This window comes from Triturus cristatus, chromosome 3_2 (genome assembly GCF_964204655.1).
Source record: "Triturus cristatus chromosome 3_2, aTriCri1.1, whole genome shotgun sequence".
Classification (NCBI taxonomy): Eukaryota; Metazoa; Chordata; class Amphibia; order Caudata; family Salamandridae; genus Triturus; species Triturus cristatus.
In genome coordinates this window covers 977,743,564-977,760,737 of record NC_140584.1, presented here as the reverse complement: position 1 = coordinate 977,760,737, position 17,174 = coordinate 977,743,564, and the positions used below count along the sequence as shown (strand labels likewise).

The 17,174-nt window shown below is 41.8% G+C and overlaps 1 protein-coding gene across 1 annotated transcript in view; it reads right to left on the bottom strand.

Moving 5' to 3' along the window:
* Positions 1-17,174, bottom strand: part of RABEP1 (rabaptin, RAB GTPase binding effector protein 1) — a 989,154-nt gene that overhangs the window by 210,467 nt on the left and 761,513 nt on the right. The window contains exon 14 of the mRNA XM_085649558.1: positions 9,710-9,899. Coding sequence (XP_085505684.1) covers positions 9,710-9,899 — 190 coding nt within the window. The remainder of the gene's footprint in view (positions 1-9,709; positions 9,900-17,174) is intronic.

The window sequence follows — 17,174 nt, the reverse complement described above, 5'->3', positions numbered from 1 at the left end:
CGTCGAACGAGGTCGAGCCAGCGCCGGTGAAGAGGGAAGCGGAGTCGACGTCCTCGGCGCCGGCAGATGCCAAGACGGCGTCGCTTGAAAGAACGGCATGAATGGAGCTTGAGGATAGACCTGCGGCACTCCCAAGTTAAAAGCCATTGGACCAATCGGACCCGCAGGTGCACCAGTGGTATACATGGCCCTCGAAAATACCCCATACATCGCATTCAGCTAATGGGAGGGGTCCTGACCTGGTCCAGGGAAAGCAGGGTACTGGTCAGGCATCACCGGACTCGGGCCTACCGGTGCCGACGGTGGAATAAGTGGCGTTGCAGGCTCACCCGGGACTGGAAGATCCTCAACCGGGGCCTGAGACGGAGCCGGAGATGAATCCGCAGCCGGATATGAAGCCGGCGTCTGGGATATCACCGGAACCGGAGATGAAGCCGGAGCCAGCGAAGCCACCGGAGAAGAAGGAACAAGAGGTGAGGCCGGGACAGGAGAAGGAGACACGGATTCCCTCCGACGCCGAGCCGGCGACTTCGACTTCGGAGCCGAACTCTTATCGGAGTGATGCCGTGAAGAATGCCTCCTCTTCTTCTTATGCTTCTTGCCTCTCGAAGCATGTCCCGAAGTCGATTTGGACGCCGACCTGGACCTGGACCTTCTCCTTCCTCTCTTTTCTTTCTTCATCCTGGCGATGAAAAGCTTCGCCTCCCTTTCTTTAAGAGCCTTAGAACTCATCTTCCGGCAACAAGAACAACCATCCACATCATGGTCGGACGAGAGACACCAAACACAGTCTTCATGTGGGTCTGTAATTGACATGTGCATGTCACATTCCCGACAGGGCTAGAAGCCCGACTTCCTTGTCGACATATTTCTCGAAAGAGAAACCGAGAAAACCAGAAAAAACACAAAGTAACAGTGAAGCTACCAACAGCAATTCCCAAAATCCGTTGGCGTCGACGGCGTGGAAAAAAGGGAACTGACGTCAACACGCCGACGAGGTCTTCTTATGGAGCCGGTGACGTCAGCGGTGTCGCGAGCAGAGCCGTGTCTCTGTGACGTCGTCTTCGACTTCATCGGCGTGGACTGCTACAAAAGTTTCCGAATGTTACTGGCGCAGGGGATATTCACAAGGTGAGGAATCCACTGGCAGATGTATCCATCAGAAGCTCACCTTTTGATGTCCTGTTTGGAGGCGTTTGTTTAAACTCGAGGGTATGACCATAGGTAACCAGATCCAGTACCCATTTGTCCATAGAAATTTCCCTCCATTGATGAAGATGGTTCGAAATACTTGCACCCACAGGATGAATTAAGGCGAAGGTAGTTGGCATCTGATTGAGGTCACTGTTTACGGGTGCCGTCTCTGGACTGGGTGGGCTGCTTATGCTGCATTGCCTGCCATGTGTAGGCCACTGAAGGTGGAAGATGGTATTTCTGTTGTTGATTAGGTCTAAACTGAGATTGATAGGGTTGGTATTGATGAGATCATTGGTAACCTCCTCTGTAGGAAGAGAAACCTCTGCTGCGTGCTTCTTGAAAGGAAAACTTACAGAACTGCAATGTGCCCATCGCTTTTGCCGTGTCAGTTTTGATGGCGAGCAGGGCATCATTGATGTGTTTTCTGAATAATGAGTCTCCATCAAATGCCATGTCAAGTATTTTAGATTGGACTTCTGATTTAAACAGTGTAGGCCAGTCTTGCCTCCGTAAAGCATCTGCTCAAGCTAATTGTCGAAATCCAGTGGAAGCAATATCCTTTGCACAATCCATCATTTCAGAAAACGTGCCTTCCCCTTCTTGCACTATTTTCATTGCCTCCGACTTCCTGTCTTCAGGCACTAGATCCATCAAGGCGCGGATGTCAGACCACATTTGTCTATCGCAATGGCCTCAGAGGCTAAAGAGTTGGCCGCACAAATTGTAAAGGCAGACGTAGAAGCATTTCCCGATGTTATCTAGGCATCTGCCCTCTGTCAGGTGGAGCAGAAATCACATAAGTAGTATTTTTGGCGCATTGTTGCGCTGCTTGTGAAACCACCGAATCTGCTTTGGGATGTCCAATGAGGCAAGTTGGAGAATTCAGGCGCTTTGTATTTTTTGTTGCTGCACGGCACTACAGCTGCTACCGATGCCAGGGTCTTCATTAGTTTGATGCCTTCTTCCCAAATGTGGTCAACTATTGGGATAGCTCGAACAGGCTTGCGTACTTGTTCTTTAAAGTCATAAAGTAAGCAATCTGATTGCGTCACGGAAACAGGCAAGTCGAACTGTGCTGCAGCTCTTTGCATTAAGTTATGGAAACCCCCGATGTCCTCAGGAGGGGGATTTGAGGGATGCTGTGCTGGTGGCGATAGGGTGGGTACCACGGAATCATCCTACTCCTCATGAGGTGGATGGATGTCGTAAATCTCCCCCTCTCCCCCGTCATCGTCAGACGACGATGGATCATCCACTGGTGGTGTGGCAATATTAGAGGCCGGTGTCATTCTCGGCATCGCTGGTAGAGTAGGAGACCCTGGGGTTGCTGGGACAGGTGTAGGTTGGGTGGTTGATTGTGAGAAGGTTCCGGGAAGCCTCTACTGTAATTTCAGAGAATAGCTTGTAGATCTTGTACCAATGAAAGAGGTACTTAAAACTTTACTTGGCGCAGGTGGATAATCATGGTAGTAAGGGTACCTGTGCTTTGCTTGTGGATTGTAGTAATGTCCATAATAACACTGTTCTCCTTCCTCTTTATCATACTGATATTTTACTCGTAATTCAAAAGGACTGTTTGCGTTGCCAAACAGTGTATCATCTGAATTGTCTAGATCCAGCAAGTTACTAGGAGGATGTGGTGAAACTTTGCTGGAGGAAGTGTCTTGAGGGCTTAAAATGTTTTCGTGACAGTGTTGTCGACGAAGAAATTTAGGGACCTGTTGACTACAGATTTGCTTTTGATGGTGGTGTGTCCAACAAGAATAGTCTAGTTGACAGTGGGGACTCTGCCAACAGTGCCGGAGACTGTGGCACCAACAATTGCTCTGTCAACAGTATACTCGTCTACGGTGGAGCTGGCGTGAAAATCTTTGTGAACGGGACGGGAGCACTGACGATGGAAATGGTCGTCGTTTGAGTCGACGAGACAGTGGTAACCGTCGCTGTAGTGGTCATAGACGATGAGACCGTGGTAACCATCGCTGCAGTGGTTGTCGACGATGAGACTGGTAACCGTCGCTGTAGTGGTCGCCAACGGGGGGAGATTCCAACAGTGATACCGTAACCTTGATTGTTGGTCTAGTCGTTGACAGTTCAAGAGGTATGCAGACGGTCAGAAGACTTAGCAGTTGGTGTAGAAGGCCCAGAGGAAGCCAATTTTGAGGAGAATTTTGGTGGTTTCTTCTGTTAATTAATATCTTTTAGCGACCCCTGTTGGGGAGACTTTTGGGTCTTTCTGCCTTCCTCAGAGGTCCCCTGATCAGGGGACCTTTTCCTCTTGCGAGATTTATCAGAAGCATCACTCTCCTCACCTGAAGAGGTATTTTTTTAGCTTCATGAGCCATAACAGAAGTCTTGCCTCTCTGTCTTTCAGTGTATTAAATGAGAAAAAATTGATTGTGACATACCTTGCAATCCTTAACTTTATGCTGAGGATGAAGGCAATAAAAGACAGTTCTTATGTGGGTCATCCACATGTGATCTCTTTTTCCCAAAAGATCTGCAGGATCTAAATAGACCTTTCTTTGAAGTATCAGACATCTTGATGCTTTTCAGAAGTTGAAATGAAGAAAAAACTAAGCAGAGCTCAGGGAGACTCCCTTTACACGACGTGCAGTAGAAAATCTGAGGGAATCAGCCTCTGTTAGGAAGGTTCTAGAGGGTGCTGTCACCTTATTGGTTATAGCTCAACAGCCTTCAAACCATCCAGCAGGACTCATCCTTAATTTTCTCAAAAGAGCCAGCATCACCCCTCACCTCAGAGCCCTCTAATGGCTCCCTGTTCAGAAGAGATGCCTCTTTCAAGCTCCTCACTCACACCTACAAAGCCCTCCCCAAAACCGTAGTTATACAGTCGGTGGTCAGCAATAGGCAAAATGGCGCTCTAAGGTCTATCACAAGTACAAATCTGTTATGGCAAGTAATCTGGTACGGTGCGTAAGGTAGGGAAAAACCACCAGATCCCCACGTGTGTGGCCAGCAGACCACTTATGCTACATATACAAATCCTCTGCACATATTCAAAAGTAAATACATAAAGTTACATAAAATATCACAATGATGCTTGTCTTTATATTTTCAGATGTCTTTAATTCAAGAACTTTATGCCTTCTTAGCCAACACGTGTTTCGTCGCTGTTACAGGGGGATTACCCCGCGACTTCTTCAGAGCAGAGGTCAGTTTCAAGTAGTCTTAGTTCCGGTGATAATTCCAACCCAGAAGGGGTTCCTATAAGTTCTGCTCCTGGAGAGATAGACTAATTAGTCACGTGTCCAGAAAGCTAAATATGCTTCCAAATGTAAGGGAATTTCTTTTAGAAGAGCTGCCCCATCCGGCAGTATTTTGCTACGTTTCCAACCACAAATTGGCATGTATAATCTGGGACATATCTAGAAGACATGAATTTGCATCCTGGCTGGCAAGGGACCAGAAAACCTCTCACCTCGGTATATTAAAGCTGGAAACCCACCAATAGTTGCAGGCAGTCTCAATTCAGCAGAAGTGTTAGGACTACAGTTCACAGGCAACCTGACCGATATCACATGTTCCGAGATGAAGAGCTTCACTTTCGTCCCTGCTAGCAACAGAGGCATAGTTCAATGGTAGGTAGCACAAATCTCAATAATGTCCAGTTTCATGAGGAATCTTTCCATAACATAACACATACAATGTTAAAGAACTGCCTACCTCACAAAATATCACGTCAGACACTACAGCTTTTCCCAGAGGTTCTCTACCTTAAAAGGTAGGAAACGAGCAGCAGATGTTGAGGAAAAACCTAAAAACAAAATGGGACTGCTCTAAACTAGATTAACTGTGTGAAAACACGAGCTAGCATTTGGAGATCCTGATGTGACAGAGAAAGAATAAACTGATTCATAGTGAGAGAACGGATGTACTTACGTTATTGCAGAGCATCCGGGGAACATAAGGCTACATGCCCTCTGAAATATCAGGAGGCAAAGTCACACTTCAGTCCAAGGACTATTGTTTGACAGCATTTGTCGAATTAATTTTTAGAAAGAACATTAGCTTGTTAATGGTAACTGTCACATTTCTTCACCAAACTTTTTTTCCAACTGTACAGTCGGAGGGGCACTATCAGTTGGTGGGTTTACTGTTAGTCAAGAATAGTTGGGTCCAAGAATTACTTCTGGATCAGGCAAAGATCAGTACCCAAAGCATTCAGTATTGGAGAATGCAGCAATAAGGATGCTCCAGGACACTTAAAAATTGATTGGTCACTGAACATTTCAAACTAATGATATAACCGAAATTGACCAGACTACAGATTTTTACAACATTTGATTTGGGGAGGGATTTAACAAATTCCCGATCAATAGCAAGGGAGGTCTATATATAGACTTAATGCCTCCAGAATCATCTTGTTAACACAAGTGCAGATTACAGGCACCCTCTACTGAAAAGTTTAGACTAAGATCTCCAAATTAAAGAAAACAGCCAGTGACTAACAACTGGGCATACAACGATGCATGTTTGTAACTGTAGCAACTATTCTTGCCGATACAGGATGGCAAATGTTTCGCGAAAGGTCTACAATAAAAAGACTGAAATAACATTTTCATTATTCTAGCAGGTATTGCTTGCCTTTGCAAATATCCACATTGAGCAGTCTCTACTTAAAGCTGGTCTGCCCAAACTGAAGTTAAAGACTAAAGTCTCCTCAGTATCCAAAGTGCATGCATGTTTGCACATATGGCATGAAGTCACTTACCAAACTTATCTAGAGGAGGCTGATAGGACTCTGTGCAGATCCTTAAAACACTAGATGTAGACCACATATAAACCTAAGATGTAGGATTACGATCCATTAATAGTGGTAGTCCATAAACCTCATATCTATTTACACTTCCCTTTTTGCAGTACCCAGTTAATAATAAAAAAGAAACAACTAAGAAATATGCCTTGGTTGTGGATGCAGTTACAGCATTAATGACTAAGATACAGTCAGTCCTAGCCAATCAGTGGAACCAGAGAACAGATAGGCGTTGGGAAACTAGCATGTTGTCATGGAAGCAAAGCCAGGATCAACCAGAAGGGCTGAATGCGCATGGTCTAATAGACCAGAGATTGCTAGAACCTGCTACATGGTAGTAGAATTCCTAATAGTTTTCAACAGCAGGACAGTAGATGGAGTAAAAAAAAAAGAAGGAATATACAGAACAACTGCTATGGGACTAGTGAAGATTGCGGTTTGTTGATATAGTCACAGGTGGCGCTTACACAATGTAAGATACAAGAAGAAACGTAACAGACAGCTAAGTTATGGTTTCTTAAAGTCATCCTTTAATCACTTTCTCACTGAATATTAAATGTGACTCAAACATTGTGGACTGGCTAATTGTAGAAATATAAAAGGGTCACTGTTTTATTTACCAAGCTTTTTCTTTTGTTAACTGGGACGGGACAACAAAATGTACAAGTGTGATGTTAGATTGGTGTACTTCGCTCCGCAATGAAACTCACTCATTAACACCAGACCTTTATATAAAAGCTACAGTAACAATTTTCTGATGACCACATCTGACCAAAGCAAAAGCAATTTAAAAGCTGGAAAGACATCTCACCTTTACGTCAAGCAAAAATTCACAATCTATAATATGCGGATCGTTTTATTTTCTTAATGAGAAATCTCATACACTTAACATAATAAAGGATCACTTTATGTTTAATCTTCCTACCTTCAAAGATGTCTGTACATCAGTCAGATGAAAGCAAAATTAGAAAAAATAAATATCAAACACAGGACAAGAAAGAAATGAACACAAACAAAAGTATTCTTCTACAATAGTGTACACTCTGTACAGCATATTTTATTTGTTAAATAAAAAATGTTGGCACAATACTGTTTTTAGAATAAGATTTATATTTATCCCTTCACCATAATACATTTTTACAGCTTTGCTCATATTTCAGACAAAAACTGCCAACAATAGGTCGGACTGGGTAAAATCAGTAAACCGGAAGGGCTTTGTAAGCTTTATAGATCGCTAGAAATCCATGTTTGGATGATTGTTTTAGGTACAGGGAGGTTGTTAGTGCTCATAAAACCTCAAACTAATAATCAACAAAAATGAAGTAGCCCTGTTCTCGTGCTAGGTTTACCGCAAACCTTACGGCGCTGTGCAACACTTTCTGAAATCGGCCTACAACACACTTTTACCTACCACAGATATCTGTTAATAAAATGGTCAGTAGCTGTAGCTCGAGAAACCTATGAGTTTGGCGCTGTGTTGCAATTTTTCATGTGAAAAAAATATGGAACTCAAATCACTATCAGGTTATTCTTGACACACTGTCCAATATTTTGATTTACCAAACAGGAAGGCATCGTTAAACAGCTTATTGCATTGGGCTCAACACAAGTCAAATCACTGCCCAGTCTGCAATAAAACATGTAAAGTAAATGTGATATAAAATAAATATTTTTTAGAACATTGTTTTGCTATTACAATTTATAACCTCCTTTGCAGAGATCTTTGGACAAAGAGTGGTCTTGAACAATATGTATTTGCAGGGTATTAAGCAACTGTTATAGCCAACAATTTCAGCGTTAAGTTTATGGACAGCTTCTTGCCTTTTCGTGTAATAGGAACCACTTTTAAATACAAATCATGCCAGTCTTTCAAAAAGTACAACATATCCCTAGAAAGGTAAAACAGTCTTAAAACACTTCTCTTTTCCCTAAAGCTTTCAATCACGTGGAACCAAGCTCTCAAGTTTTCAGGTTCATGTGTGAGTATTGCCTATGTGTTGGTACCTCATCCAGTTCTGGGTTTGATTTGTGTTATGTGATTCGCAGTACAGTTTATCCCATCATACAATCCTTAACTGGATGGACTGTTCATGCATGGACTTGGTAAAGATTAGCCCTCTAAATAAGTATCTAAACAAGAAGGTCTCAAATGGTCTTGATTTGTGGATGGGCAGAGTTTGCAAAGTAAACATTTGACTCGGGTTCTGGGATAAATATGCCTCTGTTGGGGAAAACACTGTGTTGTAAATGAAACCAGCACACCTCTGACAAGAAAATGGCTATATAGCTCAATACAACACTTTTTCTATTTGATGACATCATAAGCAGCAGGGATAACTGGAACCATTAATAAGTAAACAACGTCATCTAATTCTTTTGATCTGATTTGCATCCCAATATCATGGTAAGCGTATTAATATGTAGTTTCACTTGAGTCTTATGCATAAGGGACTGCTCTTCCTCATACCCTATTTAACAAATGAGAGTTTACTATGCTGCGTGGCAAACACTACTCAAATTTTGAAATTGTATACACCGAGTTCCGCTTTACCTCACTGAAGTTGACCATGCTTCCACATTACCAACCATTCAGCTCAAGGAACACTTCTATTTAAACTAATTTTCAATTTGATCACAATTGTTTCCTGTTAGGACAGTAATATCACCTGGATGGTAAACAGTACTGCAGCTTCTGTTGTTCAAAGTGGAGAAGTTAGAAGGCACAGCCTGCCATTTTGTCTGTACCTGATTGCACCAGGTTGTCATCAGCCTTCCTGGAATAGTCGAGATTACACACTCCTTTGTGCCCTTCCTCTGGATGCTCCTGCTTGGAGCCAGCCCCACTGCTACCTTCTGTGAGGGGCACAACTGCCCAATACGAAACTCTCATGTAAAGGATCTGCCGAGCAGACACTGTCCAGCAATTCCTGCCCGACTGTCACCACGGAGTCCCCAGAGTAAGATGCTGTTTCAACGAAGTAGTGGAATGCAAGCTCCGCTTAATGCACTACTTGATATGCAACAATCATCAAGCAGGTACAGAATGGCTTAGCCATAGAACGGAAGAAGGACTAAAAGCATGCAGAGGAACCTGGTGTGAATATTTAAGACTTTCTGCCTCGAAGTGAATGTCTCATGTGAGAACTGTGGAACTAAGTTTCACAGCTTATCAGTGAGGTAAGCATATCTGCACCTGTGTCTAATTAATACCTAATACTTCATCATCCTGGGGAACACTAGATATTAGAGATGCCCTAGAACTGTGAGAGGTACAGTGAGGGGATGTAGTGCCCTAATGAACATTGAATATTGCAGTATTTAATTTTACGGTCATATTTCAGTACTTTCTAATATAAAAAGTAAAAGGACAAGCACTGGACTGGGCAATACATTGTCACGCCTGTGTTAATGGAGGAGGTCAGAAATCTGGTCCCCCACACTACCTCCTTGAGAAGCTTTGGACACCTCGCCCTAACTACTCTTAGAGTCAAGTACAGAAAGGGTTGTACTTAGCCCAGTTTGCAGAGCAATAGGAGGACAGGTACCAAGACATCAGTGGCAAACAAACTGAAACACCTCACTCAGGTCTGGGCCCAGTAGTCCTTGTCTGCCCTGCTGTCCTCCACCCCCACCCTGAATGTACTTCCTCTCCCCTCCTAAACAGTGGACATTTAAGAATGTCATACCATCAGTAAATTGAGTCCTATACATTCTCCCTATGTGGAGGGTCCTTACCAATCTCCTCTTTGCAATTTTCTATTTCTAATTGCAGCGTTTCTTCAATATTTTCTTTTAAACACTGTTCTGCTTGAATCTGTTCTTTCAAAAATAGAATTTCAGCTTTCAGTTTTTCTTCAAGGTGGTCTGCTGCAGTCCGAACACCAATGATATCCTCCCGGTATTTTAATACAAGTTCATTGAGCTCCTGTATATAAAAAAAAAGGTGTTAAACTGTAAAATATAATTCACAAAAGTTCATTTGTACACACCAGCTGCAGCATATTTTAGAACAGTGCATCACTGCGTAACTAATACCAATGTATCTGCAACAGGAGGGTTGTAAGCATCATCTCCATGGCTATTAAGATTCAATGTTTCCCTCAACTCTCTAACCATCACCAGCTATGCCATTAACTGGTCCTCCTCTTATCTCCAGAGCTGGTTGAGAGGAGGTGAATGTAGACACCTCCTGACCAGCTCCAGAGGGAGAAGTGTCTGAGACAGGGAAATTTGTGATTGGGAGTATAGGAGGTACAACAACCAGAGAGAACAAGTTGCAGCATGCCAAAATAATATAGCTATCTTTATTTATTTTTTAAACCAGAAAACCAGCTATGGAATGGGGGGAGCAAACTCGCTTACCTGTGAAGGGAAAATGGGAAGATTTCAGTGTGTGGGAGTCATTCCCACAACGGAAAAACATCAGAACACAGAGAAAGTGATGGACTGCTGGGGAGGAGAAAGGAGCAGCACCTTGAGTTTTGTGGCCATGTAATCTGAGAACCAATAGTGGAGGGGAAAGAAGGGACTAGAATTTGCCAGAAGGTTCCTACACCCATGAGAATGGCAGGGGGTTCATAAAAGGCAGGGAGCAGAGCCTGGAGCTATAAAAGCCAGCTCTCGTTCCATATGGAAGGAGACCGGCTATGAATCAAAAGTCTTCCTTACAATAGGTCCCCTTCTTTCCAGGCAAGTACAGGTGGAGAAGTGGGAGTGAGACTGGCTACATGGCAACAGCTTTCCTTACCACAGGCCCCAGAAATGCAAGGAGTAGGAGAGAGACGGCAGGAGGAGGAGCCCAATTCCTGTGGGTGAAGGGAAGTGGGATGCCATTCAAGCACAGGGTCAAAGTTAACCCTAAGGTTGCCCATGCTAAGATTATTAAGAGTTATGAACTGGGATTCATAAGCAAGACTACAGTGACCACCCCGACTGTGAAAATTAACAGTGTGAGGAAATATCTCATGCACAGGGGATACGCCATGAAGGGGGGTTAAATCTCTGGCAACATCAATAAACTTGCTTGTCATAAAACACTGTCACTGGCCAGTCGATCCTCCCAGATCAATCTTTTTCAGTAACACGTAACACCTATTCATCCACAGCAAAAGCACTACCATTTGAGTCCATCATGGCTCTACCCTGGTCCCACTTTTGTTCTCTCTATATGGCAACACCTCTAATACTGCACGGTATTGAGTATTATATGGTTCACTCATTCAACACATGCCATAGATACAAAGCATTGATAAATGTCCCTGTTTTAAATAAACCAGATTATTATAACACTTTCCTTGTATGCCTCCTTATTACTTTAATCTCCTAGACAATATCTTAAACTTTGCTGCTAAAACACTGCTATCTCTCCAAGCACACTCCCACCTCTTCCCATCTCCAAGAACACTCCCACCTCTTCCCATCTCCAAGCACACTCCCACCTCTTCCCCTCGCTACTGGAATGTGTGGCTGTCTGCCCTCCCCCCCCCAAAAAAAAGACCTCTTTTTAAGTTATTAACAATTGTATTTAAAACTACTCATGACTAAGCACCCACATTTCTTCTAAATGTAGTGGCAACCACCGATCTGACAACTAGATTATTATGATCCAAAACAACTGTCCCTATGATTATTCTACCTACTAGGCCCCTTTCCAGGCACCTTGCTTTCCCCAACCATAAGGGCTAGGAATTTATGATGGCCCTAAACACATTCCCTGGTACGGATGACAAAAGTCAACTCAAGCATCTCACATTGTAATTATGTAGATTTTTTGTTTGTGCCTCAAGAGGTTTCTGGCTCCACTAACTCTGGTGCATTATAACCCAGTATTTCCAATGACCTATAATAGACACACATCTGAGAAACCAAGGTCAGAAAATTGTAGGATAACATCCAATATGTTTGAGTCTCCTAAATTTAAAAGATCTAAGGACCGTAGAAAAGGATTTGGACTGGCCCTGTGAGAACATTTAAGGTACTGCTAGATGTGACACTGGCTAGGTCAATGCATACTAATACAGACATCAAAAAGATACTTGACATTTGAGAACGTTATAAGTAGCTTCTTGATGGCCCTTTGTAACTTACTCACAAACCAGGGGATGGAAACAAAATCAAGATACATGACACGGTGGGAAAGAAGTCTTGGGAAGAGAAATACAAAAAGTGAAGTGGAAGACATTATGGGAAAATATCAAAAGGAACAGCTTCACCATCCAGTAATGATCGGCAATGGTGCCTATCCGGCATACACATCAATTGGCTCTACAGGCTGTGTTTAATTCTTTAGCGGTCACCTGTCTGACTATTTAAATTTACTGAACTTATGACCATTAAGACATCTTATCTGGAAGAAGTAATGTTTGTCCCTGCTGATTTGGCGAGCAGCTTAATGTCGATATGGCTATATCACTTTATTATATTTTTTCTTTTCTGCTCTACAGAGCCAATTGAGCAGTATCCTAGCTGTTTTTCAGCAGCTGAAAATGGTATGGGATCAGTCTGAACCCCAAATTCATGTCCATGCTTGGAAAGTCTTAAGATGGATCTATCGGCCCTTCCTTCCTAGTACGACATTGCTAACGTCATAGCAGCAGATAAATGCTGATTCTGACAAAGAACTACAACATTTATACAACTTATGGGAGCCTGCTTCACTGAACAATGGAATATGAAATGGAATAAAAATATGGAAGAAAGTAGCTAAAAATGTGAACTCTGTTTAAGGCACCTAGCAAGCACAGTCCTTCTTAGGACAGTTCAGGGAGGGGGAACAATCCAAACAAACCAAGTTCTGACTGTTGAGGGGGTCCCTCTCTAGGTGTTTAGGGGGGGCGGGGGCTCTCCAAGAACAATTCGTTAAATGGAGCCAAATTTTGCATGTAAAAGTACAATTTTCAAAGAAAATGGCTAAAAGCCATTGTGTTTACAGGAAGTTCTGATGAAGCACTCATGAAATATTTCATTCGGGCGGCTTACCCACAGGGGGCACCGGGGCGTCGAATCACTGCCTCGCTGTTCCACTAACTGCTTGGCATGTTACAGATTTTACATGAAAATAAATGATCTCATGGATCATTTGTTTGCATGAAAAAGCTGTAAAATAGCTTTAGCGGCAAGAGGGCTTCATTGACTTTAATGCACATGTGTTAGGAGGAGGTTGTTACAGCCTGGCCTCACAGACACAATACATATCTGACATGCTGCACTAGTGCCAGGTATTGCAGGGCAGATAATAGAGCTTCAGTACTTGTCAATACTTATCCAATAAGATGTTGGAATATAGAAAGAAAACGTCTACCTCGGTACCTTCAACTCTATTATGGCTTCTGATTGGGTAGAAGCTCGTACAGCTGGTACTGGTGCTCTGCTAGCCTAGCTGGAGTAAGAAGACAGAGAAGTCAGGAATCAAAGAACATGCACGCTCATGTCGAAGAGAAGCAGGTCATTTTCATCTGTGTATGAAATTGTGTTTGGGTTCCAGGGTGTGCATGTGTGTCTGTGACGGTCTTCATATGCGTGAGTGTGTTTGTGTTCCGTTTGAGAGCCTGTAAGGTGGTAGGTGTTGGGCACTGGGGTTGGGAAGCACAGTGTAGGAATTTGGCCCACCACTTTAAAAGTTTGCAAACCAGCACGAATTCCAACGCTTATAAAGTGCAACAAAGAAGTTTAAATCCTCTCTGTGGGAATAAGGGCAGGGTCAGAAACTGTCAACACAGAAGAGAACATGGTTCAAAAGGGAGAAAAAAATACTGCTGACCAGTCCAAACACCTAGTTGAGACGTTGACACAAAAACATAGGAAAAGAAGGATTAAAACAGTCGTACCCAAAACAGGACGTGTGCCAAGCCAGTGTTTCACAAGTCCCACTAAACATGCAGTAGAATAATAAACTGACAATGCATGTTTTAAATTGTTTGAAATGCCTATGGCACAAGGCACATGTTTGCACATTACAGGACAGACTGAAGACCATGTACAGGTAAGGGTCAGATGACAGAAATACAATGGAACTTTAATTACCATATCAAGCAGCCAGCCTCAGGATGAAGCACTTTCAAGTAGCATAATGAGAGGGCAGAGGAAATGACCCATGTACATGCACTGGTGAGGCTGCATACCATTTGAGGACTCCTGGACAGTTTGTTAGCCAAAAAAAGCCAATGGGGCTGACCTTTCGTTGGGAGAAGCATTTGGTAATAGCTGGGTGACTAAGTCCCAGAAAGGAAATCTCACAATTAATTATAATTGTAGGCTACAATATGGAAGCTGGGTGCAGGGCCCATTCAAAACAGACTGCATTAGCAGCAAAAGCAGTACTCTCAGTGGAGTATTGTGCACAGGAGACAGAAAATGAAGTTTGTGTTGTAAATGGTAAACTAAAATGGCGTACAGAGCACAATAATGCATAGCACAGGCCAGTATTGGTATTGCATCTTAGAGAAAGCCTCAACGCCATTGGTTTGTAAATAAATCAAGACTTAAAACAAATGAACATGCAAAGGCAAATACTTAAAAAACCTATGACATAACGGGATAAAGCATCAAAAAGCAAAGTCTTCCTAAACAAAAAAAAACATTCAGCAACGTACAAGTCAGTGTGTCAACAAATTAAATACTTCAGAAAGTATGTTCTGGCTCTCAATTGCAAACTATATGTCATGTCACATCTGCAGTCTAAATAAAGGACTACTTCATGGCCTGCTTTCAAAATCCAATGCGGACACAAATTGGAAACAAAGAGCCAGAAGCTTTATGGTTAGTCCACCCAATCCCAAAACATGGTGCTGACTGTAGGGCATTGTTGTCTTGGGAAAACTATAAGGTGCCCCCAATATTACAGTGCATTGCACTAATTAGGGGACATTGTGATGAGAATTATTACTCTGGGCATAATCAATTGAAACTATTAAAATCACTTATTGCGATTAAGTCAGTATATTGGAAGTGATGTGTGATAGATATATGTTTACCTTATAATCAAGTAATGAATAGTTAATATGTTAAGTTTATACTGTGGTAACTGGAGATTTGAATTAATGTGCACTTTGCAGGAAAGTTGAAGGAAAGTGTTGTTGAATATTTTCCTTTTTCAAGGAACATGAGATATTGTCTTTACTGCAGGGTCAAAGAAATATGCATCACTGCCACTGCATAACAAAAGGATAAACATTTTGAACTCAAGCTCGATTGAAGAGTCAAATTCAACACTAAAATAAAGCTGTAGAAATAGAGAGACAATAAAGGTATTATCCAGCAAAGCAGTCAAAACAACAAGGCAGTTATCTGTAGCACAAGTCCTGTTGCCTCTGGTGGATACTTTCACTGCATATTCCGTGCCTATAGAATATCCCCCAGGTGCAATAATGAATCTGGGTATTCTAAAAAAGTGCTTCCTTTGATAACACCAACCGCAGAAAAAAAAAGTGACAGAATCCCATTTGTGGTTGACTATCACCCATAAGCTCCCAACTACATCAACATAATTCAAAAAAACATTTCCCTTATTATTCATGTGTGAAAAATAGCAAAAGGTTTTTCCGAAACCGCCAGTCATTGCTTACCCTAGAGCTCCCAATTTACGATCTCTTATTGTGAGAGCTAAACTCAAGCAATCTGTTAGAAATGCAGAGGTTCACTGCTGTAATTCTAAAAGGTGCATCACATGTGAACACATTTTGCAAACATCGGTTACTAGTTCTGTTACAAGAATGACCTATAGAATAAGCCATGCATTCATTTTGTGATTCAGTGCCAACACCAAAACTGTAAAAAAACAATATGTAGGCCAAACAGTGAATCACCTCCTTACATGATTCAGGAACCACAAATCAGCATTTAATAAGAAACTGGACTAGCCTGTACCCATTTATTTTAATTTTGTGAACCATTTGCTATCAGATTTGAAGATTTCCGCTAAGGAACATGTCTTAAAGGAAGAACTACCGACTCCAGAGAAAACTTCTGCATATACTGTTTTAAAATCATTGCATCCCGATGGGAGTAAACATCATTGACAAAATCACCTGATTACTGCATTGATCAAGAGATCTCAGGACTGCATTGATTCCATATGCTCTGCAGTCACAGAGCAAACAATTCTGTGCTACCTGAGTAAGGCGGAAACCGAAACCTTGCAGTGGAAATATACTTATGTTCTTTGGTGAGTCAACCTGTTTGAGTAACTTCTTTCTTGGTTATTTCATTTCTTTGCAATCTGGATTAGCTGGCTGGCATGTGCAAATAAATATATATATTTTTTTTTACATCAAAGACAACATCAACGCTTCCAAATATTCAGAAGCGCCAGACTGTGCACTTTAATACGAAAGAGTGTTTTTATTTCATTCCTGAAGAGGTATGAAGCACCGACAACCTATCATTTTTATGTGACTAAGTGCAAAAATAGTGAAAACAACCAAAATAGAAATTGAGGATAAGCTTTTAGGGAGCTCTTGGCCCGCTGCGCAATAATGAAATCATTTCATCATGCATGATGACATTATAAGCTTACTGTACAATACTGTCTAATTGTTTAACTTAATTCCTACAGGAACAGTCTGTTTATTCATTTTTGCACACACATTTTGCTTGAATAAGGAGGTAGCCCTTTTATAATTTATGTTTAACATGAGCTTAAAGCATTTGCAAATCAAAAAAAACTCATTAATTTGTCAAAGATGTGTGATTTCATACATCACAATCAATGTTATCAGCATTAGAAACACGCCTTATCAATTTTTAACAGATTTGTGATTATTTCATAGATTACAAACATTGCTATCAGCATTAGAACACAAAATCCATTGACATACATAATGTAACAATTTTTCTTCTGTGTAATGTATAAATAACTTACCCACTTGGGGAATATAATTATGTTTTTCAAGAACTGTTTTACATTGGTTTACAAATCCTTTTTATTCTGTATGAAAATAAGACCGTTTTTTTTTAAATTTAAAAACGCATTCTAATTTGGTGTCTACGGATATCCTTATTTTGATTTGTTATCACTGTTTTTGCACTTAGCCACATAAAAATGATTGGTTGCCTTCCACCAACTGACCCAGGATCAAGACTATTTTTTTGCCGAAACACATTGGGGCTTTGTACCGCTGCTTGAATTGAATACAAATGCTCTTTTGCATTAAAGTCCACGGACTGCTGCTTTCGTATACTTGAAAGCTTTGATGTTGTCTTT